The following is an 18,154-nucleotide window of genomic DNA, read 5'->3' on the forward strand; positions in this document are numbered from 1 at the left end:
CATGACAATGCCTGTGCTTTGTGAACCACATTTCCGTGCTTGTTTGAAGTCTCAGCCCATCATGTACTGCAGGCAGATGCTGAGTAATGACTGCTCTCGCATGTGCAGTGCAGATGTGTGTATGTGTGTGTGTGTGTGTGTGTGTGTGTGTGTGTGTGTGTGTGTGTGTTTCCATGTGCTGTGTAGATCAGGGACTGATCAGGGCATTACTTGGTTAAATTATCAAGGAAGAAATAAGATACAATGAAAATGAGCTGGGAAATCTAATATCACAAGCATTATACAGTATCATTTTATCATATCATATCATTTATCCATATTTGAATTCTCAGTTGGTTAATGTTTTAGTATTCCAGTGTCATTTTCTTCTCTCTAGAGGACAACAAAGCTCCTTTAACAACCCACACCCCCAAACAGCAAATTTGTCTGGTTCTTGAGCTGTCAGTAAACAACCTCTTCAAATCTACCATTTTTTTAAGTTTAACCAATCTAACTCTCGACACTGTATTTGCTTTTTTTTTTCTTTTTCCTTTGTTTTCCCTAGTAAGAATGTCTGAAGGACATGACGTTTGAGATGGTTTTGTCCTCTTTTTTTCCTTTCCCTCCCTTAATTGCACCTGAAGATTTTCCAATGTGCCATTTATGCTGTGCAACAGAACACTGAAGGATGAGCTTGGCTCTTGTCCACACACTTCCTTGTGTTCCCCTAAGTTCAACTTTTCCTCTGCTAGAAAGACACACACACACACACACACACACACACACACACACACACACACACACACCCCAGATGCATCCTTTTCTTCTTTCTTCTTTCAAATGGCCTCACTGTGTAAAATAGTCACCTCATAGACTTCCCAGCTAAGTTGTGAGTTCACTCTCCCAAGGTACCTTCATAGGAGGGTTGAAAGATCATGACAGCACTTCAGAGTGTCACAGGAGGCTGAGCACTCCAGGAGCTAATCTAATCTATTCCAGCATCTTCCACACTAGGTCTTAAAGATGCAATTGACAGGACGTGTTGACATAATATATTAGATCACCTTTGGGTGGTTCTGTTTACAATATGATTGACCATTTTAAATGTAGAAATATATAACGAGATTACTAGGTTTACTTGTCCATCTCTTGGTAGTTGTGTCTGGCTTGCAATGGTTTTGCATTTTCTAGAAAGTACTACTCGTTACATAGGAATGCAAGCAGAGGAATAGAGATTCAGGACAGCAGCAAACACGTAAACTGTATAGAGAAATAGAACCATGGGTTTTGAAGAAAAAGAAAGAGCTTCAGCAGAGAATGTTAATAGAGAGAGAGGATCTCAGTTACATTGAAAGACTAGAGAGGTAGAAAGGAAGAGTATAAACAAGGTGAAAAGCTGATATTTAAATATTTGAAGAAAATAATACACAATGAGCATATTATTCATAACAACTGTAGAAAGGTAGGTTAGGGTAAGTTTGAGGGAAACAAGGAACCTGGGATCTAGATTTTAGTATGTTGTAGTACATGCTATTGGATAAAATGTAGTGACATCCTGACAGAAATGCAGTGACATCTTCAAGCAAACCTTGACAGAGCCATTTAATTGATAGGGTCACGTGAGTAGTTGAAATGAAATAAAACAAGACGGATTAAGCTTTTCTTTTTTTTTTTTTTTTTTTTTTTTTTTTTTTTTTCCTTTTTTTTTTTGAGCTGGGGACGAACCCGGGGTTGCTCTAAATGAAATAAAACAAACCCCGGATTAAGCTTTTCAAAGCCTGACTTGATAGGGACCAAAGCTGTCTGTACAGGGAGGAGTCATAGGGAAAACGTTAAAGAGACAAGAGCTCTGAATTTGGGTAGCTGGAAGGGTGTCAGGATCATTAAAGACAATCTGGAAAACACATGCACACACACAGGGTAGAAATACAAGTTTCCAGTTGGGTTCCTTACAGTTGAAGTGACAGCAAGATTTGCAAGTCAAATGTGCTTTGGTGATATCGATTAAAAGATGATAATCTGAAGCCATTCCTTCGGGAGTGGGGGGACTCAATAGGGCCAGAGAACAATGGAGGATAGACTAGATCTCTAATAGTGGGGTTGTCAATATCTTCTTGGGGTATGGTCTCTCTCTCTCTCTCTCTCTCTCTCTCCCTCTCTCTCTCCCCCCTCCCTCTCTCCATCTCTCCCTCCCCTCCCCCTGCTCCCCCAACCGCGAGTGTGTGTGTGTGTGTGTGTGTGTGTGTGTGTGTGTGTGTGTGTGTGTGTGTGTAAATTTCTTTGCCTTGCTTTCAAGACTTATTCTCAATCTCGGGCAGGAAGACAATTCAGTTCTTCATCATGATCTATAACATTAACTGTGTCATTGGTCATTGGTGTCCCTTCTATGGTTGAGAGTTGATACTGCCCTACTATTGCATGCTTTTCAAGAGGTTTGGCCATGAATAATCTCTTCTAGTGGCTTGAATGCTTTTGTTGAAATATGACTGTTCGTGGGTTAGACTTTTTATAGGACATTTAGATGACTGTTTTACTTTTTTTGACTCGTCTAAATATATATGATATATTATTTTAATATTGCAGCCTGTGACTGCAGTCATTACTCAGTATTGTTTTCTAATTATTTCTGTCTTTACTTTTATTAAAATATATACCTAGTTCTAGGAGAGATATCAATTTGCAATTTTTTTTATAATGTCTTTTGAGGAAAGTTTAGGAAGCATCCGCACCCACGTTGGGTGTGACCTATAGGCTTATATTTTTTTTAATGTACTTTAATAAGGGTTCTTGAATGCTTTAACCTCCCTTCTAGGCTACTATCTACCAGAGGTGGTAGAAAGGAAAGATTAATAGGGTAAAATATGACGTGGGCCTGTTAAGAAATAGTTCTTTGAAGCAAATGCAGTCTGTGATTTCAGGATATCAGCAGTTCAGTGCACACAAATCAGCAAGGGCAGTTTAATCCCCTCACAAACAGTATTAAAGACCCAGCAAGGGCAGTTTGATCCAAAAGAAACTGCAAGTCTCTGTCCATCGGCCCAAGTCTGCAAGAGTGACAAGAAGCCACCAGAATATCATGAGGAGTTCATTAATGCATTTCTCTCTACAAAGTCAGCGAAGGCAAGGTGAGCGAATACCACAGAATCGTCAGTGAAGACCAGTGTCAGCAAAGCCCAACGAAGACCAGCAAAGAGTGGCAAGGCAATTCAAGGCCACAGCATTGTCCACTGTCTGTTGGACTATACTTTCCAAACATCCCATGTCTGCTCTACCACAGGTGCCCCTTTTCCAGTCAGCCTCCAGAAAAACATCACGTGTCTGTTCTCAGCAAAATATCCTCTCATAAGACAGTGTCCAGAAAAACATCACCTGATACAACCAAGTCTCCGAAGAAACCAGAAATTTCTACTTCGATTAGTTTTAACTTTCCTTAAGACATTTGATAAAGTTTCAAGTGCTTTGGTAGGAAGGCATTTCACTTATGAGACCACTTTGATTGTCCGTTCTCCTGAGTGACTTTGATTGGTTTACGTCTCTTTATTTTTGTCTAAAGTTTTCCATTTTTTTATTAAGAAGTGCACGTCATGGGGTTGGAGATTTAGCTCCAGTGGTAGAGCGCTTGCCCTACCCAAGCACAAGGTCCTGGGTTGGGTCCCCAGCTCGAAAAAAAAAAAAAAAAAAAAGAAGTGCACGCTCATAAATGTTGAATGTCTGCACAATCTGATGTGACTTTTCCTCTGTATTTTATTTATATTCACTTTTATTCCACCTGTTCTATATGTTTCTTTTAGATGTAGATTTTACGATTTATGATTTATATAAGTTGGCATTTTCTAGGATAGATAGTAGGTAAGGAAAGAGCCCTCAAGTATGGTGCTGAAATTTCCACTGTGAGAGAAGACACAGGGTGAAGGTCGGAAAATGTTGACATCTTCTAAAGATGCCTGTGGTTGGGAGGCCTGGAGCCATGTAGACCTTCAGCCATTGATGATCTGAACTAAATATATACGCGGTAACATCATTTGGATACCTGATAACTAAGCCTCTAAAATGGGGAAATCGGGGGAAAATCATTATGTGGCTCCATTATTTTATGAATCAATTTAATATTAAGAACATTCAGCCATATTTTGCTTCACCAATGTTGAGATTATCTGCCTCTTTTAGACAGTGTTCCTTAGGTCCTGAGCTCCCCAAGAATCTTCTTGTTTCATTCTTCTGAGTGCTGGCTCCACAGATGAATGCCACCCCACAAAAGTTCACCCCAGACTTTCCTAAACATTAAAGATTACGTAGACCTTCAATTCCAGCTTTTTGGGAAGCCGAGACAGGCGGATTACAACTTCAAATTCAGTACCATCCTGGGCTACAGAATAAATTCAAACCCACCCTTGGCAACTTAGTAAAACTATTGCAAAAAAAAGTAAAAATTTTAAAAAGTGTACTGGGGACATGCCTTCATAATAGAGCACTTACCTAGCACATGGTACCAAAACATCCATCATACATTCATACATACATACATACATACATACATACATACATACATACATACACATATACAGACTTATATATATAGTATTAATTTATCTGTGACAGAATGAGGGGATCTACAGTGATAGATATGTGAGGCTTCCTCCCCTAATTCATAGCTTATTTTTTTGAGAAGCCAGAGAAGAGTAGATAATGGGAGTTAGTATTTGGTGAGCAGGAATGAGACGAATGGAAACTTGGCAAGCAAGATGGATATTATGTACAAATATAGGAAAACACTTGAAAGATCAGGATAATTATTCTACTCTTCAAACTGATCACAGTTTGTGTTGTATTGATTTTGTTCGCATAGTTATATGAAGAACATAACAAGACATGGGTCAAGTGTAAAGGCACAACTGTTCCCAGTCCCTTCTTCCCACAGGCCTTGGGGTGTCACTATAGGGCTCAGATCTGTGCAATTGAGACCAACAGATACACAGGCATCAGCACAGGATACGCCATCCAAATTGCTTTCATGTTCACAACATTAGTTCTCAGAATAAACAGTCAGCCTTCCTGTTTAACACATATAGGGAATCTTTTATGTCAAAACTAATGTAATGAGTTTCTACAGGCAGGGAAAATAAATAGAACAAATGGATCCATCACAATCCAGCAGTGGGCACCACAGGGAAGAAGGCCATACATCCTGTGAGCTCTGGCTGACAGCATCTAACAGCAGTCAACATTTCCAGCTGAATGATCCTGCACGCCTTGCTTCAGTGTTGTTTACAATGGGAAAATGATTCTGTCTTGATTTGTTGTACATCTAGCATGCTGCAGCAGACCCTGGAGCATAGGTTGCACTTGTCACCCACTACTGGAATGTGACATAAATAAAGGCTAGTTAGATTCCATTTGTTGTCAATTATCTGAGGCATTCTTGCATTAAAAACGACCTTGCATATCTAGACCTTGGATGTCAACTTCCACACATTTGATAACTATGTTAAAGTGTACTGAGAATAAACTTGCCAAGGGCCACTCAAGTGACTCTCTCAGATGTAGTTAAAGGCGTCTCTTGTGTTTTCTGCGTCTAGCACAGCCATCAATTCTTCAGATATAATTTAAGGTCAGTTATAGTCATCAAAGTTATGCTATGGCATGCATATTCTAATTCAACACGATTCTTTTCAAAAAAAATACATTAGAATTTGAAAAGCATTATTAAACTGTATACAAACTATTATATAACTCTATAGAAAACTATTTTCATTAAGCAATAAAAATGAACACCTTAGTTTGGTCCTTTTTAGTATGGTAAGCTATAGACTGTTTCAAAATCTACAACAAAATTACAAGCTATCCGCACTTTGCTCTCCTCCAAAGATCTCAGAATTTTGACTTCTAATAAAGTCTAACACCATTCATCAGGACAGCTGCAAGTCCAATTCGGGTCATTTGCCTTCAAGCCCACACCCCCTTTACTGTTCCTGTCTGCATCCCAGAAACAACACACAGAACTAGATATTTTTTCAGTTATCAATACCTCATAATTTAGTCATTTCTTTTCTTGATTTATTGTGCGTTGCGTTGTAATGAGCATGTGCTGTCGAAGTTCGTTGTGAGATTACCAGTGACTCCCTGCACTGCTGGAGTTATGAATGACGGAAGCCGTAGGAGGTCAAAAAAGCAAAGGGGGCTGAGCTCGGGGTTGGCTCTGGCTTTGCTGCTGACTCTCTTGGAGGGATACATTACACTGTGCCTGACTCCCCTTTTCATTTGTACACACAAGGACCTCAAATAGGTGTTCATATCTGATGCTTTGCGGGTAGCACGGATCTCCGCTGCTTGTTCGCAGAAGGCCAGTTGTTTAAATGTAGATTGGCTTTCTAGACCATCGACTCTCAATATGTACTAATCCAGTCCATTAGGAAGTCCCAGGATTCAAAACGTGGGTTTACATAAAGAATGGGCTTTGAAAGGTTCTTTAAACTCTCTTAAGTTCTTTTCATATTCAAGAATATATATTTTAAATATCCTGATCTTCGTTCTTTTTTTCTTCCTCTTTTCCACAGGACTATTTCACAAATGCAGACAAGGAGTTGGAAAAAGACGCCCAGCAAGATTACCACTTAGATTATGCCATGGAGAACAGTACTCACACAGTGATTGAGTTTAGCAGAGACCTGCACACATGTGATGCCAATGACAAGAGTCTCACGGTAAGACATGGGAGAGTGTTGACTCTCACAGGCCGTGTGTGTTTTCACGTGAGAAGTATTTGATACAATGGGAGGAGGAGCTACTGAAACATAGTATAACCAAAGTCACACGATCCTCAGGAATTTCTCGAACGCTCTACAAACTTGACAAACACCCACGATGTTAAAACCATAAGTTTCATTCAGCGAATTTATATGCAAATTTAACATTTTGAAAATCTCTTCGAAGGCTGTTGATTTAAAAGAAATGAAAGTACATCCTTAGCTTTTTCCCTATAAAGTTTGAAAATAGATAATAAGGGTTGAAGAACTGTATTGCACAAAAGATAATCATGGTGCTGAATCCGAGGGGGCAATTCATCTGATCTGTAACCGGTCTGTCTTTGTAAATTTCTAAAATCCAGATGAATAGTCAGTTGATTATAATCACCTATTGGCATGCTATATGAGGTTTCTTATTTTAAGATCTGATACAAAATTATCTCCATGAATATGCAAATCGAATCTCTAGAGGATATATACTCCTGTGAGACTTTCCACGGGCTGCTTATGCCACTTCATTTTGGTAGAATGATAAAACCGTATTATTTAATTCACTAAAGCTCCAAAAAATAATATGAAAACTCCAAAGCAATTCTAGTTTCCATTCAACATGAGGAGCCAAGGAGGAAAAACACACGTGAACAGCTTGCACCGCTTTTCATGGAACACATAGCGTAATCGTAAAGCAGTTGGGAACCTACTGTAGTCATCATACGGTAGAGCAAAGAGAACACTTAAAGCAAGTAGCTTCCTCTTTATTATTTATTCTCAGGATTTTCATTTGAAGGAGCTGGCAAACCCCTTTATTTGCGGAAGGACTCAGTCTTTTTCCCCAGGCTCCTACAAAGTCTTCCCTTCCCATCCCACAGCCCCCTCGGGCAGGTTCTCTCCTCAGTTCAGACAAAGCCAGTTTCACTGGCTTCCCCCTTGGAATTTCCCGGGATTTCATACCACGTACAGATTTGAGATGGAAAGTAAACAAGTCCGGACGTAGAACTGCCTTCTTCTGTATCTGTACTTTCTGCAAATCCACGATAGGAAAAATCTATTGTGGAAAATGGTCTTAAGGCCATTTAGTATTTTTAAAAAGTGTCTTTTATGTTAAATTCATTTTTAAGTTAGCACACAAAGTAGCAGATTTAACTGTAGCATTTTCATACAAATGTGTTATTATACTTGGCTGTTTGCTCCCCTTTCCCACTGCCCTCCTCTTTCTAACTCATTCTTTTCTTCCTCTTGATAGTTTTTTTCTGCTTTGTTATCTGTCTTTCCCTTGCCTTGAAGATCTCGTCCAGCTCTCTCATGAAACCCAGTCTAGTTTCAAGTCTACAAAGACACATATACATATACATATACATATACATATACATATACATATACATATACATATACATATACATATACATATACATATACATATACATATATATATACTTACTACAGAAAACATACAGATGACTTCTGAGTCTGGTTCATTTTGTTCAACATGGTGATTTTGGGTTGCATCAGTTTTCCTGAAAATACCACAGTTTCCTTTATAAACAGCCATGTAATATCCCATTCTATGTAAGTACATTTTCCTTGCCATTCATCAGTTGATGGACGTCTAAGCTGATTTTATCTCCTTGCTATTTTGAATAGACTAGAAATGAGCATCTATAGGTGAGCGTCTCTGTAGCAGGATATAGAGTCCTTTAGGGATACTCAGGAGTGGACTAGGAATGGTTCTGTTTGTCCACTTTTTGAACAAACTCCACACAGACTTTCGAGGTGGCCGCACATGTCTGCACTCCCGTCAGCAGTGGATTAAGGGCTGGATTTTCTCATACCCTCAACAGCATTGTTATTGGTTTTCTTGGTGATGGCTGTTCTGACTGAGAAATGGAATCTCAAGAGGAGAAGGGAAAGAAGAGAGGAGTAAGGGAAGGGATGTGGGGAGGGACAATTAGCATTAGGAGCCACTGGGGGCCATATGGAAACCTATTACTATAGACCTCTTATACCACTAAGTAAAACTCCGTTGTCTGGACTGGATCACATGTAGTTGATTCTTTAATCAAAGTGGCACCAAGGACACTCCCAAAGATCTCAAAGTTTAATTTGAAATTCTCTAATTGGCAAAGGATCTGAAACTCTGGTTTCAAGAACTTGTTGGTCTTTTGTATTTATTCTGAGAACAGACTATTCTGTCTGATGACTGATTTGATGTATGGCTGATTTGGAGATTTGGTGATTAATTTTTGTAGTTCTTTATACACCAAAGACTCTATTTCCCTTTCTGATGAGTGAGACTTTTTCCCATTGCATCGTCAGACAGACAATTGCTTCTTTCAACGTACAGGTTCTGTCTGATGTCCTGTCATCCATTTTCCAATTTTGAAATCATTTACAGTTCTATTTAAAAACAGCCCTTGCCTAGGCCTAGACTTTTACCTGTGTATTCCCATAGCAGTTTCAACATTTCCAGTCTTACATCTGGCCAATATTTGATCCATTCTGGATCATTTTTCTGATCAGGGTGAACTATTAATTTTTTCTTCATGTGGAAGTCCAGCTTCCCTTAATTGTTAAGGATGTTGTTTCTTCTACAGTGTGTGCTCTAAGAACATTGTTTAAAAGTAGGTGTCAGTAGCTTCATGGATTTATTCCTAAGTGCTTCACGCTATTGACTTACATGCATGCTTAATATTAATTTTACTAACCCATGAGTATGGAAGGCCTTTGCATCTTCCAATGGCTTTCTCAGTTTCTTTCTTCATTGCTTTAAAGTTTTGACCATTGAGGTCTTTCACCTCCTTGCTTCGTTTTATTCCTAAGTATCTTTTATATTTGAAGCCATTGCAAATGATGCTTTTCCCTAATTTCATAGTCAACAAATTTATTCTTGACATATAGAAAAGCTAGTGATAATTGTGTATGGATTTTATATTTTGCAACTTTGCCCTTTGTGTTTATTAGGTATAAGAGTTTCCTGTTGGAATCTTTAGTGTCTTTAAAATATAGGAACATGTCATCAGCAAATACCTATAATTTTGATTATTTATCTCTTACTTGTACAATGTTATTTCCTTCTCAGTGTTCTAACGAAGGCTACAGTGAATAAAGGTCAAGTAGGTACACTTATCTCATTCTAGACTTTAGAGAATGTTCTCAGGTTTCCTTTATGTTGTGTGTTGGTTACAGTTTTGTTATATATGACCTTTATTTGGTTGAGACACATTCCTTCCATTCTTGGTATCTTCAGGGCTTCTGCCATGAAGGAATATTGAACTTTATGGAAGGCCTATTCTGACCTGATTAGTATGATTAGATGCTTTCTGTGCTTGCGTCTATGGGTGGTATGATGTTGACTGGATTGTGTATATTGCACCAACCTTACAAGCTGTGTATTAATCAGGGTTCTCTAGAGTCACAGAAATTATGGAATGTTGTAATGACTTACAGTCTGCAGCCCAACTAACCCAACCCTGGGAAGTCCAAGAATCTAGTAGTTGTTCAGTCCCACGAGGCTGGTTATTTCAGTTGGTCTTCTTTATAAGCTGGAACCCTGAAGAAGGTTCCAACAGATGTGTTGGCTAGCATGTACAAGCAGACAAAAAAGAGTGGAACTTCCTTCTTCTAATGTCCTTATGTAGGCCTCCAGCAAAAGGTATGGCCCAGATTAAAGGTGGTCCAAATTAAAGACCACACCTGGATCTGGAACTTGCTTTGTCCCAGGCTGACCTTAAATTCAGAGATCTGCTTGTCTCAGTATCTTGGAATTAAAGGCATGTACTACTTTGCCTGGGCCTAAACTTTTCATGGCCAGTAGGCCTCAGGATCCAGGTCTGAAACCTGTGTCTTCCAACTTCAAGATCTGGATCATAGGTGTGCCCTCCATTTCTGCATTTTAGCTCATTCCAGCTGTAGTGAAGTGACAACTAGGAATAGCCATCACAAGCTGGGAATGAGTAAACTTAATCATGGAGTATGATCTTTGTAATGTGTTTTTGAGTTTGGTTTGATAGAATTTTCATGAGGATTTTTGCCTATATATTCAATATGAAAAATAGTTTGGTAGAGTTTGGCAATGGATTCATTTAGTCACAAGCTTTTTGTTGTCACATTACTATTTAAATCTTGTTGGTTGTTATACATACGCCTAAATCATGTATATTCTCTTAGTTTAATTTGGGTTGGTCATGTTTTCGTGCAACACTCATGAGTAGACACAAACAAGCATCTACTCACCTGACAAGAACTAGCAATGGATTAAAGATAGTACCAAAACAAACTTGGTGAGTCAATGAATTTATTGGAATTATTAACATGAATATGGATTAGAGGGTACTTACAGGAACTGAATTACTCAAGCAGCTACATTAGTTAAAGCTCACCTCCACATGTGTCACAGCTTACTTGGAATACACTGGACAACTTGCAGGCAGCTCAGGAGGTTGTCCTCTTGCTTTTAATCAGTTCAACTGGCCTCTGCTTCTTTCAGATATATGGGCAGATGGGGTCTGAGTCTCTTCTAGACAGCTCAGCTTGTCTAAGTCTTTGAAGTGGCTCAGCTGATTAGAAAGTATTCTCAAAGGTTCTTCTTGTCTGAGTGTGCCTCTTAGAAGTCCTTAGAGTTTATATACATTTAGGAATGAGGAGCCTAGTATATCTGGTCAGTTTCAGGAACTTCCTGAGGTTGTTGAGGTGTTTACTTCTGAAGTTAAAGGGAATTACTTTCAGGATAGAATGTTTTACCACACTTAGAACACCCTGTCCTTTATATAATGTCCATCAAAGATGGAAAGTTTTATTCTAGAGGAAATTGCTACACAACACATGTATTTTTAGAAATTTATCATTTCTTCTAAATTTTCCATTTTTTGAATATCAGTCTTCGAGGGATTCTTAAATGAGTTTCTGGATTGTATTTTGATATCATTCTCCCTTTTAAGCTCTAATTTTATTAATTTGAGTATTTCCATTCTTTATTTTGGTCAGTTTCACTACTACTTTGTCAATTTTAGGCTTTTGTGGGGAATAGTAATCAACTCCCTGGATACTCTAAATATCTTTATCCTTATTTCTTCATTCTTATGTGCTACTTTAAAGAGAGTTCTGTAAATATAAGTTAGAGGTAAGGAAAGTGCTGTTGTGAGAGATAACATTCCCATGTCTAATTACCAGGATAGCACAGTGAGAGTTATCTGGGCCTACCACCATGAAGATCCTGGAGAATCTGGTCCCAAGTACCATGACTCAAATAGGGGCACGAAGAGTCTACGGTTACTGAATCCCGAGAAAGCCAATGTGTTGTCTACAGTCTTACCATACTTTGATCTGGTAAATCAAAACGTAAGTTCCCTCTTTCTTTCTTTCTTTCTCTCTCTCTCTCTCTCTCTCTCTTTCCTTCCTTCCTTCACTCTTTCTTCTTTCTCTCTCTTTCTTTCATTTTCTTTTCCTTTTCTGTTTTTAAACAAAATGATGAGCTAACTAAAAGTCTGTGAGAGACTGTTTGCTCATGTTATTGAATTTATTGCCATGTCAACCGAATGTGACTTTTTATTTTCTTCCCCTTTTTCTTAAGACAGGTCCCCATTCCAAACAAAGGCACGACATACTGGTGCCAAATGTTTAAGATCCCTATATTCCAAGAAAAGCATCATGTGATAAAGGTATGTGACTATAATATTGGTCCAACTTCATTGATATGAATGGAGAAAAAAACTGTTTTAAAAAAATGAAAATAGGAAATATACAGAAATGATTTCTAAGTATCTAAAAGTTATTGAGAGAAAAGAAACTGTTTTATCTGATTTACTCAGTCGATAGAGACTGAAAGCTTAATAGTATCTCATTTATCTTCTAACTTTCCACATCTAAGGTAAGTAGGTAATATTTCTGTCATCGGAATTGGTATTTTAAATAGTATATTACATATTAATAAATCCTATGTAGGAGAGTGACATTTCTCACTTCACATTATTTGAGAATATCTGGTTCATTGAAAATACTAGATCTTATCATAAAAATACTGTTGTGTTTTCTTGAAGATGGGAAAAAAGAAAATTAGTGAATTTCTACCAAATTGTTAAAAATGAAAAATTGTACAAGCTCAAAATGAATGAGCTCAAATTGCTCTTGACATGCAGTTCTCTTTTCCTGTTGCCTGGGATTGGGTTCTCCCCACTCTTACATTGATTAATGAACGAACTCTCCTCTGGCCCTGACCATTATTGGTAGTTCCAAAGAGATTGAATATTATGCTGTGTGCTCTCCAAAACCTCACTGGGTATTGTGGAATAAGACCGAGTTAAATATTTCCAGCTGAATAGCATGAGCCCGTAGGAAGCCTGATGTTGCTACATTTGTCTTGGCACCCAGAGTGAGAAATGAGACGGTGTGGATGTAAGAGAGGAGCAAATGGTTAGACTCCGGCATCTAGATGACTTGTGCATCTGGATCAGTGGTTTTTCCTTTCGTTAGCATTGTTCTCTCACATAAAGGACTCTGAATACAGTTGTAGCCACAGTTCCTTCTGCAGTAAACATCTCAGTCGTAATATTCTCTCCTCCAAGCACACAGCATTTAACCTGAGGTGTAAACACTCATATCTTAGAGTGACTGAAACATGTTGATTTCAAATGTATTCATCCAAGTGCCCAGATCTGTCTTTGTTTCTGGGCTGCTCCACAGCTGTGTAGGGTACAGAGAATGTATGAATTACTAGATGGTCCCAATCTTTTACAGCATATATTTTGCCCACAGATGTCTTAGCAACCATATGACTATGAATGCTTTGCTTGCCTCTGCAAGAAGCTATTTTTTTTTTCTTTTTTTACTTCATGTAAGTGGAAAGTGAATGCAAATCTATGTACTTAATGAAGGGTCAAAGTTCTTCGATTTTGTCAGTAAAGTCTTTCCCAGAAAATAGAATATTCGTAAACACTGTTTGTCATTTACGGTAATTTTGCAAGCCTCTGGCTTAAGAAACAGGTGTAAAACCAGGTTCTGAAATGAAGACACGCATTTCACAAAGTAGGACCTTCATTCATTTCAAACGTTGATAGGTGGTAAAGTTCGTAAGTGCTTCCACTCACATGCCTTATTCTTATTATTACTAATGAGAAAGATGGCGTTGAATGAAATGAAGATAACCGTGTCTGTCTGTGGGATGTCAGTGTAACTTTCCTTGCTTGACACCTCACCAAGAGTTCTTAGGTAGCTTTTTTGTCACAAACATGTCACAACAACACACAGGCAAGGGGCCCTTGGATAGGTATGTTGGAATCCGTTTATGTCTTTACTACATGTTTGTAGCAAGAAACATTAGTGGCATGAAAGACTTTTTGCAATATTTGCAATTCTACCAAAGCCCAAGAGATCTTTACCTTGAGGAAGATAGGATTTAAAGGAGGATCACCAAGTAGAAAGAGGTTCCTGTCATATTTTGTGAGGGAGGAGAGTTTTGGTGAATAACACTTTAAAATTGATTATTTAGTTTGAAATATTTCTCACAGGATAGATTTCTGCTCTTATCTCTTAACCCCTAAAGTTTAGTTTACTTAATATTATGAAATATAACCCTCTAAGTAAGACAGCATACCTGTCAATCAAACCTGTTGCCTGTTCCCTGGATAGCTCTCTGCCGGACCCTACCTGCTCTTGGGGGTTGGGAGCAAGTTGGTACAGAGTCAAGGACACAGACGGGGGAGCAGGTGAGAAATGCTGCAGCACTCAGCAGCACTGTGGAAAGTTCCTTTAATACCCTCCACCATGCCTTCATTGGTCCTGAGAAAGCATCTCTTCTAAACAGCAGTTCCTGATTGGCTGGCATTGTTTGCACTAGCAATCCTTGCTCTTTCAGTCAGTCCTCAATTAGGTCCTCCTACAGGAGAAGCTTTTGCAGCTACACAACCCCCAGTATTTACATAGAGGTGGCCCTACTGTTCCTGCTACTCAAACTGTACCAGGAACAGGGTCCAAAAAATATTTGCATTGTACAAATTGTTTAGAGTCCATCTTTCAAACGATATTTTATTTTTAATAAATGGTACAGTAAGATCCTAGTAAGTTTATGAAGTAGATTTTTAGACTAGAACTTTCCTGGAGATATCTTGTTTCCAGTCTCTTTGTCCTAGAGGAGATGCTCTCTGTTACTTTATGGACAATATGTGACCTTCCCTTACAAAAAGACTCATGGTTTGAAAAGCCATAGGTCAGGTGTTTTTCATTGTCCCCAGCTGCTTGCCCAAGAGTGCATTAACACTGTGTGGGAAGGGTTTCACCAGGCTGGGGAGCTGTCCTCCGGGACATTGGCATTGGCATTTCAGCATTGGCTAAGAAGACTTGCAACCTGAAACAAAGGGTGAAAAGAGATAGCCAGCTCCCACAAGTTGTCCTTCCACTTCTATACATGAGGTCGAATACCTCATATTTCTACATACTTCTGCAGTGCCTGCACATACCTACTAACAGACATGCAATAAATAAATACATATTTAAAAGGTAGGCCTCAGTTCTTCTCTTTTATACAAGATTGTTTTTGAATTATCAAGTATGTGGTTCTCAGTGGGTTTCAAAAATACTGATTATAGATTAATTTTTGTAAGATTGAAATTTTACTTTAATTCAAAGAGAGTTCTTATTTGTGGCATAAATGCCACAAATAAGGTTACGTATTTTACGACTACGTACAATAACAAAACTAAACAGATAAAACTTACCAGTCATCTAATCATGACTTTATTAATTGGAATAAAGTTAATGATAGTAGTTAAGTCTTAAATTTTAATTTTACTCATGTAACAATGATTCAAAATAAGGGTTATGAAGTGATGAGATAAATAATGACAATTACTAAAATCAGAAAATAAATAATTTACATGGAGGAAGATAGGATTATAATAAAAGTTACTAGTTGTTCAAATTCTCTTGTGACTCTAATATATTGAGCTCTATTTGATTGTTGAGACATTTGGCTGAGTTGTAAATGGGAGCCAGGGACCGTGGTATCCATGTATTCCAAGTCCTCAGGATGATAAGGTTGGAGGACTATCATTTCAAGGTCAGCCTGGGCTACTGGCAACACAGTCTCAAAAGCAAAGACGGTGAGTTTGAAAATGTGTGTGTTAGATGACACACATTGTGACTGTGTAAATTGTAGTCAGCTCATGGAAGTTCCTATTACACCCACCTCCCTCGCCTTGGATCATCTGTTTGAACCATCTGCTCTGCCCTCTGGTAGCACATGGTCAGCCCACATTACCTCAGGCCAGCATGGCTTTGCTTTATCCAGCATTCTCATGCCATGGCTTCCCCTTCAGCTTGGAATTTACTTCAACAGATGAATCCTTCAGGTGGTGTCAAAAGTGATGGAGTCGTCAGGACTAAGAATACTTCAGTAGGCTGCCTCAGAAGTTGGGGTCATTACTTGGTTTAATACAGTTTCTATTGAGGGTTTTTTTTTTTATCATCAGAGAATTCTCTTCACGGAAACCCCACACCATGAGTTTATCAGTTCAAACAAGATACATCTTGGCCTAACAAATGTTAGTTGATAGCTGGCTATATTAGAGAGGAAAATACTCCCCATGTGGCCCAGCATAATCATGGTCCCTGGACCTTCTAGGAGCATTACATTCCTCGTCTCCTGTAGTCCACTCTTTATTAAGTGGTAACAAGACCTTCCTCAGGAGTTTTTTAGATTAAGGGCTAAGCTGGGGTTTGAGTGGTTTGGGTGTTTTTTGTTTGTTTGTTTGTTTGTTTATTTTTTGTTTTTGATTTTTTTCTACTCAACACAGCAGACTCAGAAACTCTTTGACAACCTGGCAGCTGCTGTTGGATAGTTATTTTTATTGATTCTCATGGAATGACTTTTCCCTGAAAACGACATTTCCCGAAAGCCTGGGAAAGAACAGAGCACCGAGCTAACAGTTCAGTCACAGCTGATTCTCAGTCAGGATGACTTTGATTAATTATGTACAGTTTGTCTTTATCTGCTAATTTTCTTTCCTAGAAATTGGAGGAGTATATTTTACTTAACTTACTTAACTAACATTTAACATAGATGTTACCATGACTTGTGAGTTAATCAAAGGGGGTTACTATTTAGTACGATGCCCAAACTGACACATCTAATAAGCTGATAGATTATTTTCAACATATAGCTGTAATTTTACATATTGTTCATCTTGTTCCATATCTGGGTTGCTGAAGGGTTTCCTATCAGTCTTTCTAGATATTTAGGAATTTGAATAAAAGCTACATTGTGAGGTTGGGGAGATAACTCAGTCAGTAACATACCTGCTGAGCAGGCATGAGTAAATGAGTTTGATCTCCGGCATCCATGTCAAATGCCTGTAGCTTCAATGCTGGGAAGACCAAGGCAGGAAGATCCAGTCTTGCTGACTAGACAGTCTAGCTGAATTTGAAATTCAGGTTCAGTGTTAGATCTTGTCTAAAGTGGAGAGCGATTGAGGAAGACCTGCCAATGTTGACCTCTACATGACCTCTACGTGAACACATATACCACAGAACAGTGAACCTCTACATTATCAGTCATGTCACTTAGAGAGATCGCCCTGAAAAATATATGCTTCAGTGAATGCACAAAAGAAACATCGAAGCAAAACAAAACACTGTCATCTTCAATACACTCTTGAAGGGAAATGCTATGTTTTTTGCGTGTCCCTGAATAAATGTATTTACTTCCATGAGATCAGACTTCCTTGCTGCTAAATCTCAATGATGGATTGTGGAGGATGCTTCCGAGGAAAACTCAGGCATAACTGCTGTTAAATAGGCATGAAAGATCCTTGAAACCCGACTACTGTATAATCATAAAATAGTTACTAGATAGTGGATTCCTTGCTGTAGGCATAGAGTAAACATCTGTCATATCATATATTAGATAGATTTTGCTGACTAGGTACCCTACTGTGTTCAGTCATTTCTTAGAATAAAAGGACACTGTTGAATGGAGAACTTCATCATTAAAGCATGCCACAAAACATCAAATGTGCTAATAGGTTACTCTTTTAAGGGAGTAAACTGTTGGAGTTTTAGTGATCAGGGGAATTTGAGCATGACTGATATAAACTACTTGATCCTCTGAGGACCAGAATTAGCTTTTCTCTCTCAGTGTATCTCACTCTTGTTTTCCCCCTAAAGTGGCCTTTCCATTGTCTTTCTTCCTCATGGAAATGCTCTTTGGTCTTGTCGGGATGTGTGCCCATGCTGTCATCAGCCTTTGTCATGTGCTCACCTTCTGTTTCACGTTATCATGTGGGAACAAGATGTTTGCTGTTGACTCTGACTCAGTGGTTGGGTGTGCTTTTTCCAGATCTGCCTTAACCACAGGGCATGGCTTTCACTCACCACTGTCTCCCTTTCATCCTGGGCTCTCTTACCATATTCCCTGGGGGCAGAACTTCGGATCTGTAGATGGATCT

General features: G+C 38.6%; 1 protein-coding gene across 1 annotated transcript in view; it reads left to right on the forward strand.

Moving 5' to 3' along the window:
• Moxd1 (monooxygenase DBH like 1) overlaps nucleotides 1–18,154 on the forward strand; it is an 80,558-nt gene that overhangs the window by 14,668 nt on the left and 47,736 nt on the right. Inside the window, exons 2-4 of the mRNA XM_032894895.1 lie at nucleotides 6,534–6,680; nucleotides 11,889–12,056; nucleotides 12,293–12,376. Of these exons, the coding sequence (XP_032750786.1) occupies nucleotides 6,534–6,680; nucleotides 11,889–12,056; nucleotides 12,293–12,376 (399 nt within the window). The remainder of the gene's footprint in view (nucleotides 1–6,533; nucleotides 6,681–11,888; nucleotides 12,057–12,292; nucleotides 12,377–18,154) is intronic.

The sequence above is a fragment of the Rattus rattus genome, chromosome 2 (assembly GCF_011064425.1).
Source record: "Rattus rattus isolate New Zealand chromosome 2, Rrattus_CSIRO_v1, whole genome shotgun sequence".
Lineage (NCBI taxonomy): Eukaryota > Metazoa > Chordata > Mammalia > Rodentia > Muridae > Rattus > Rattus rattus.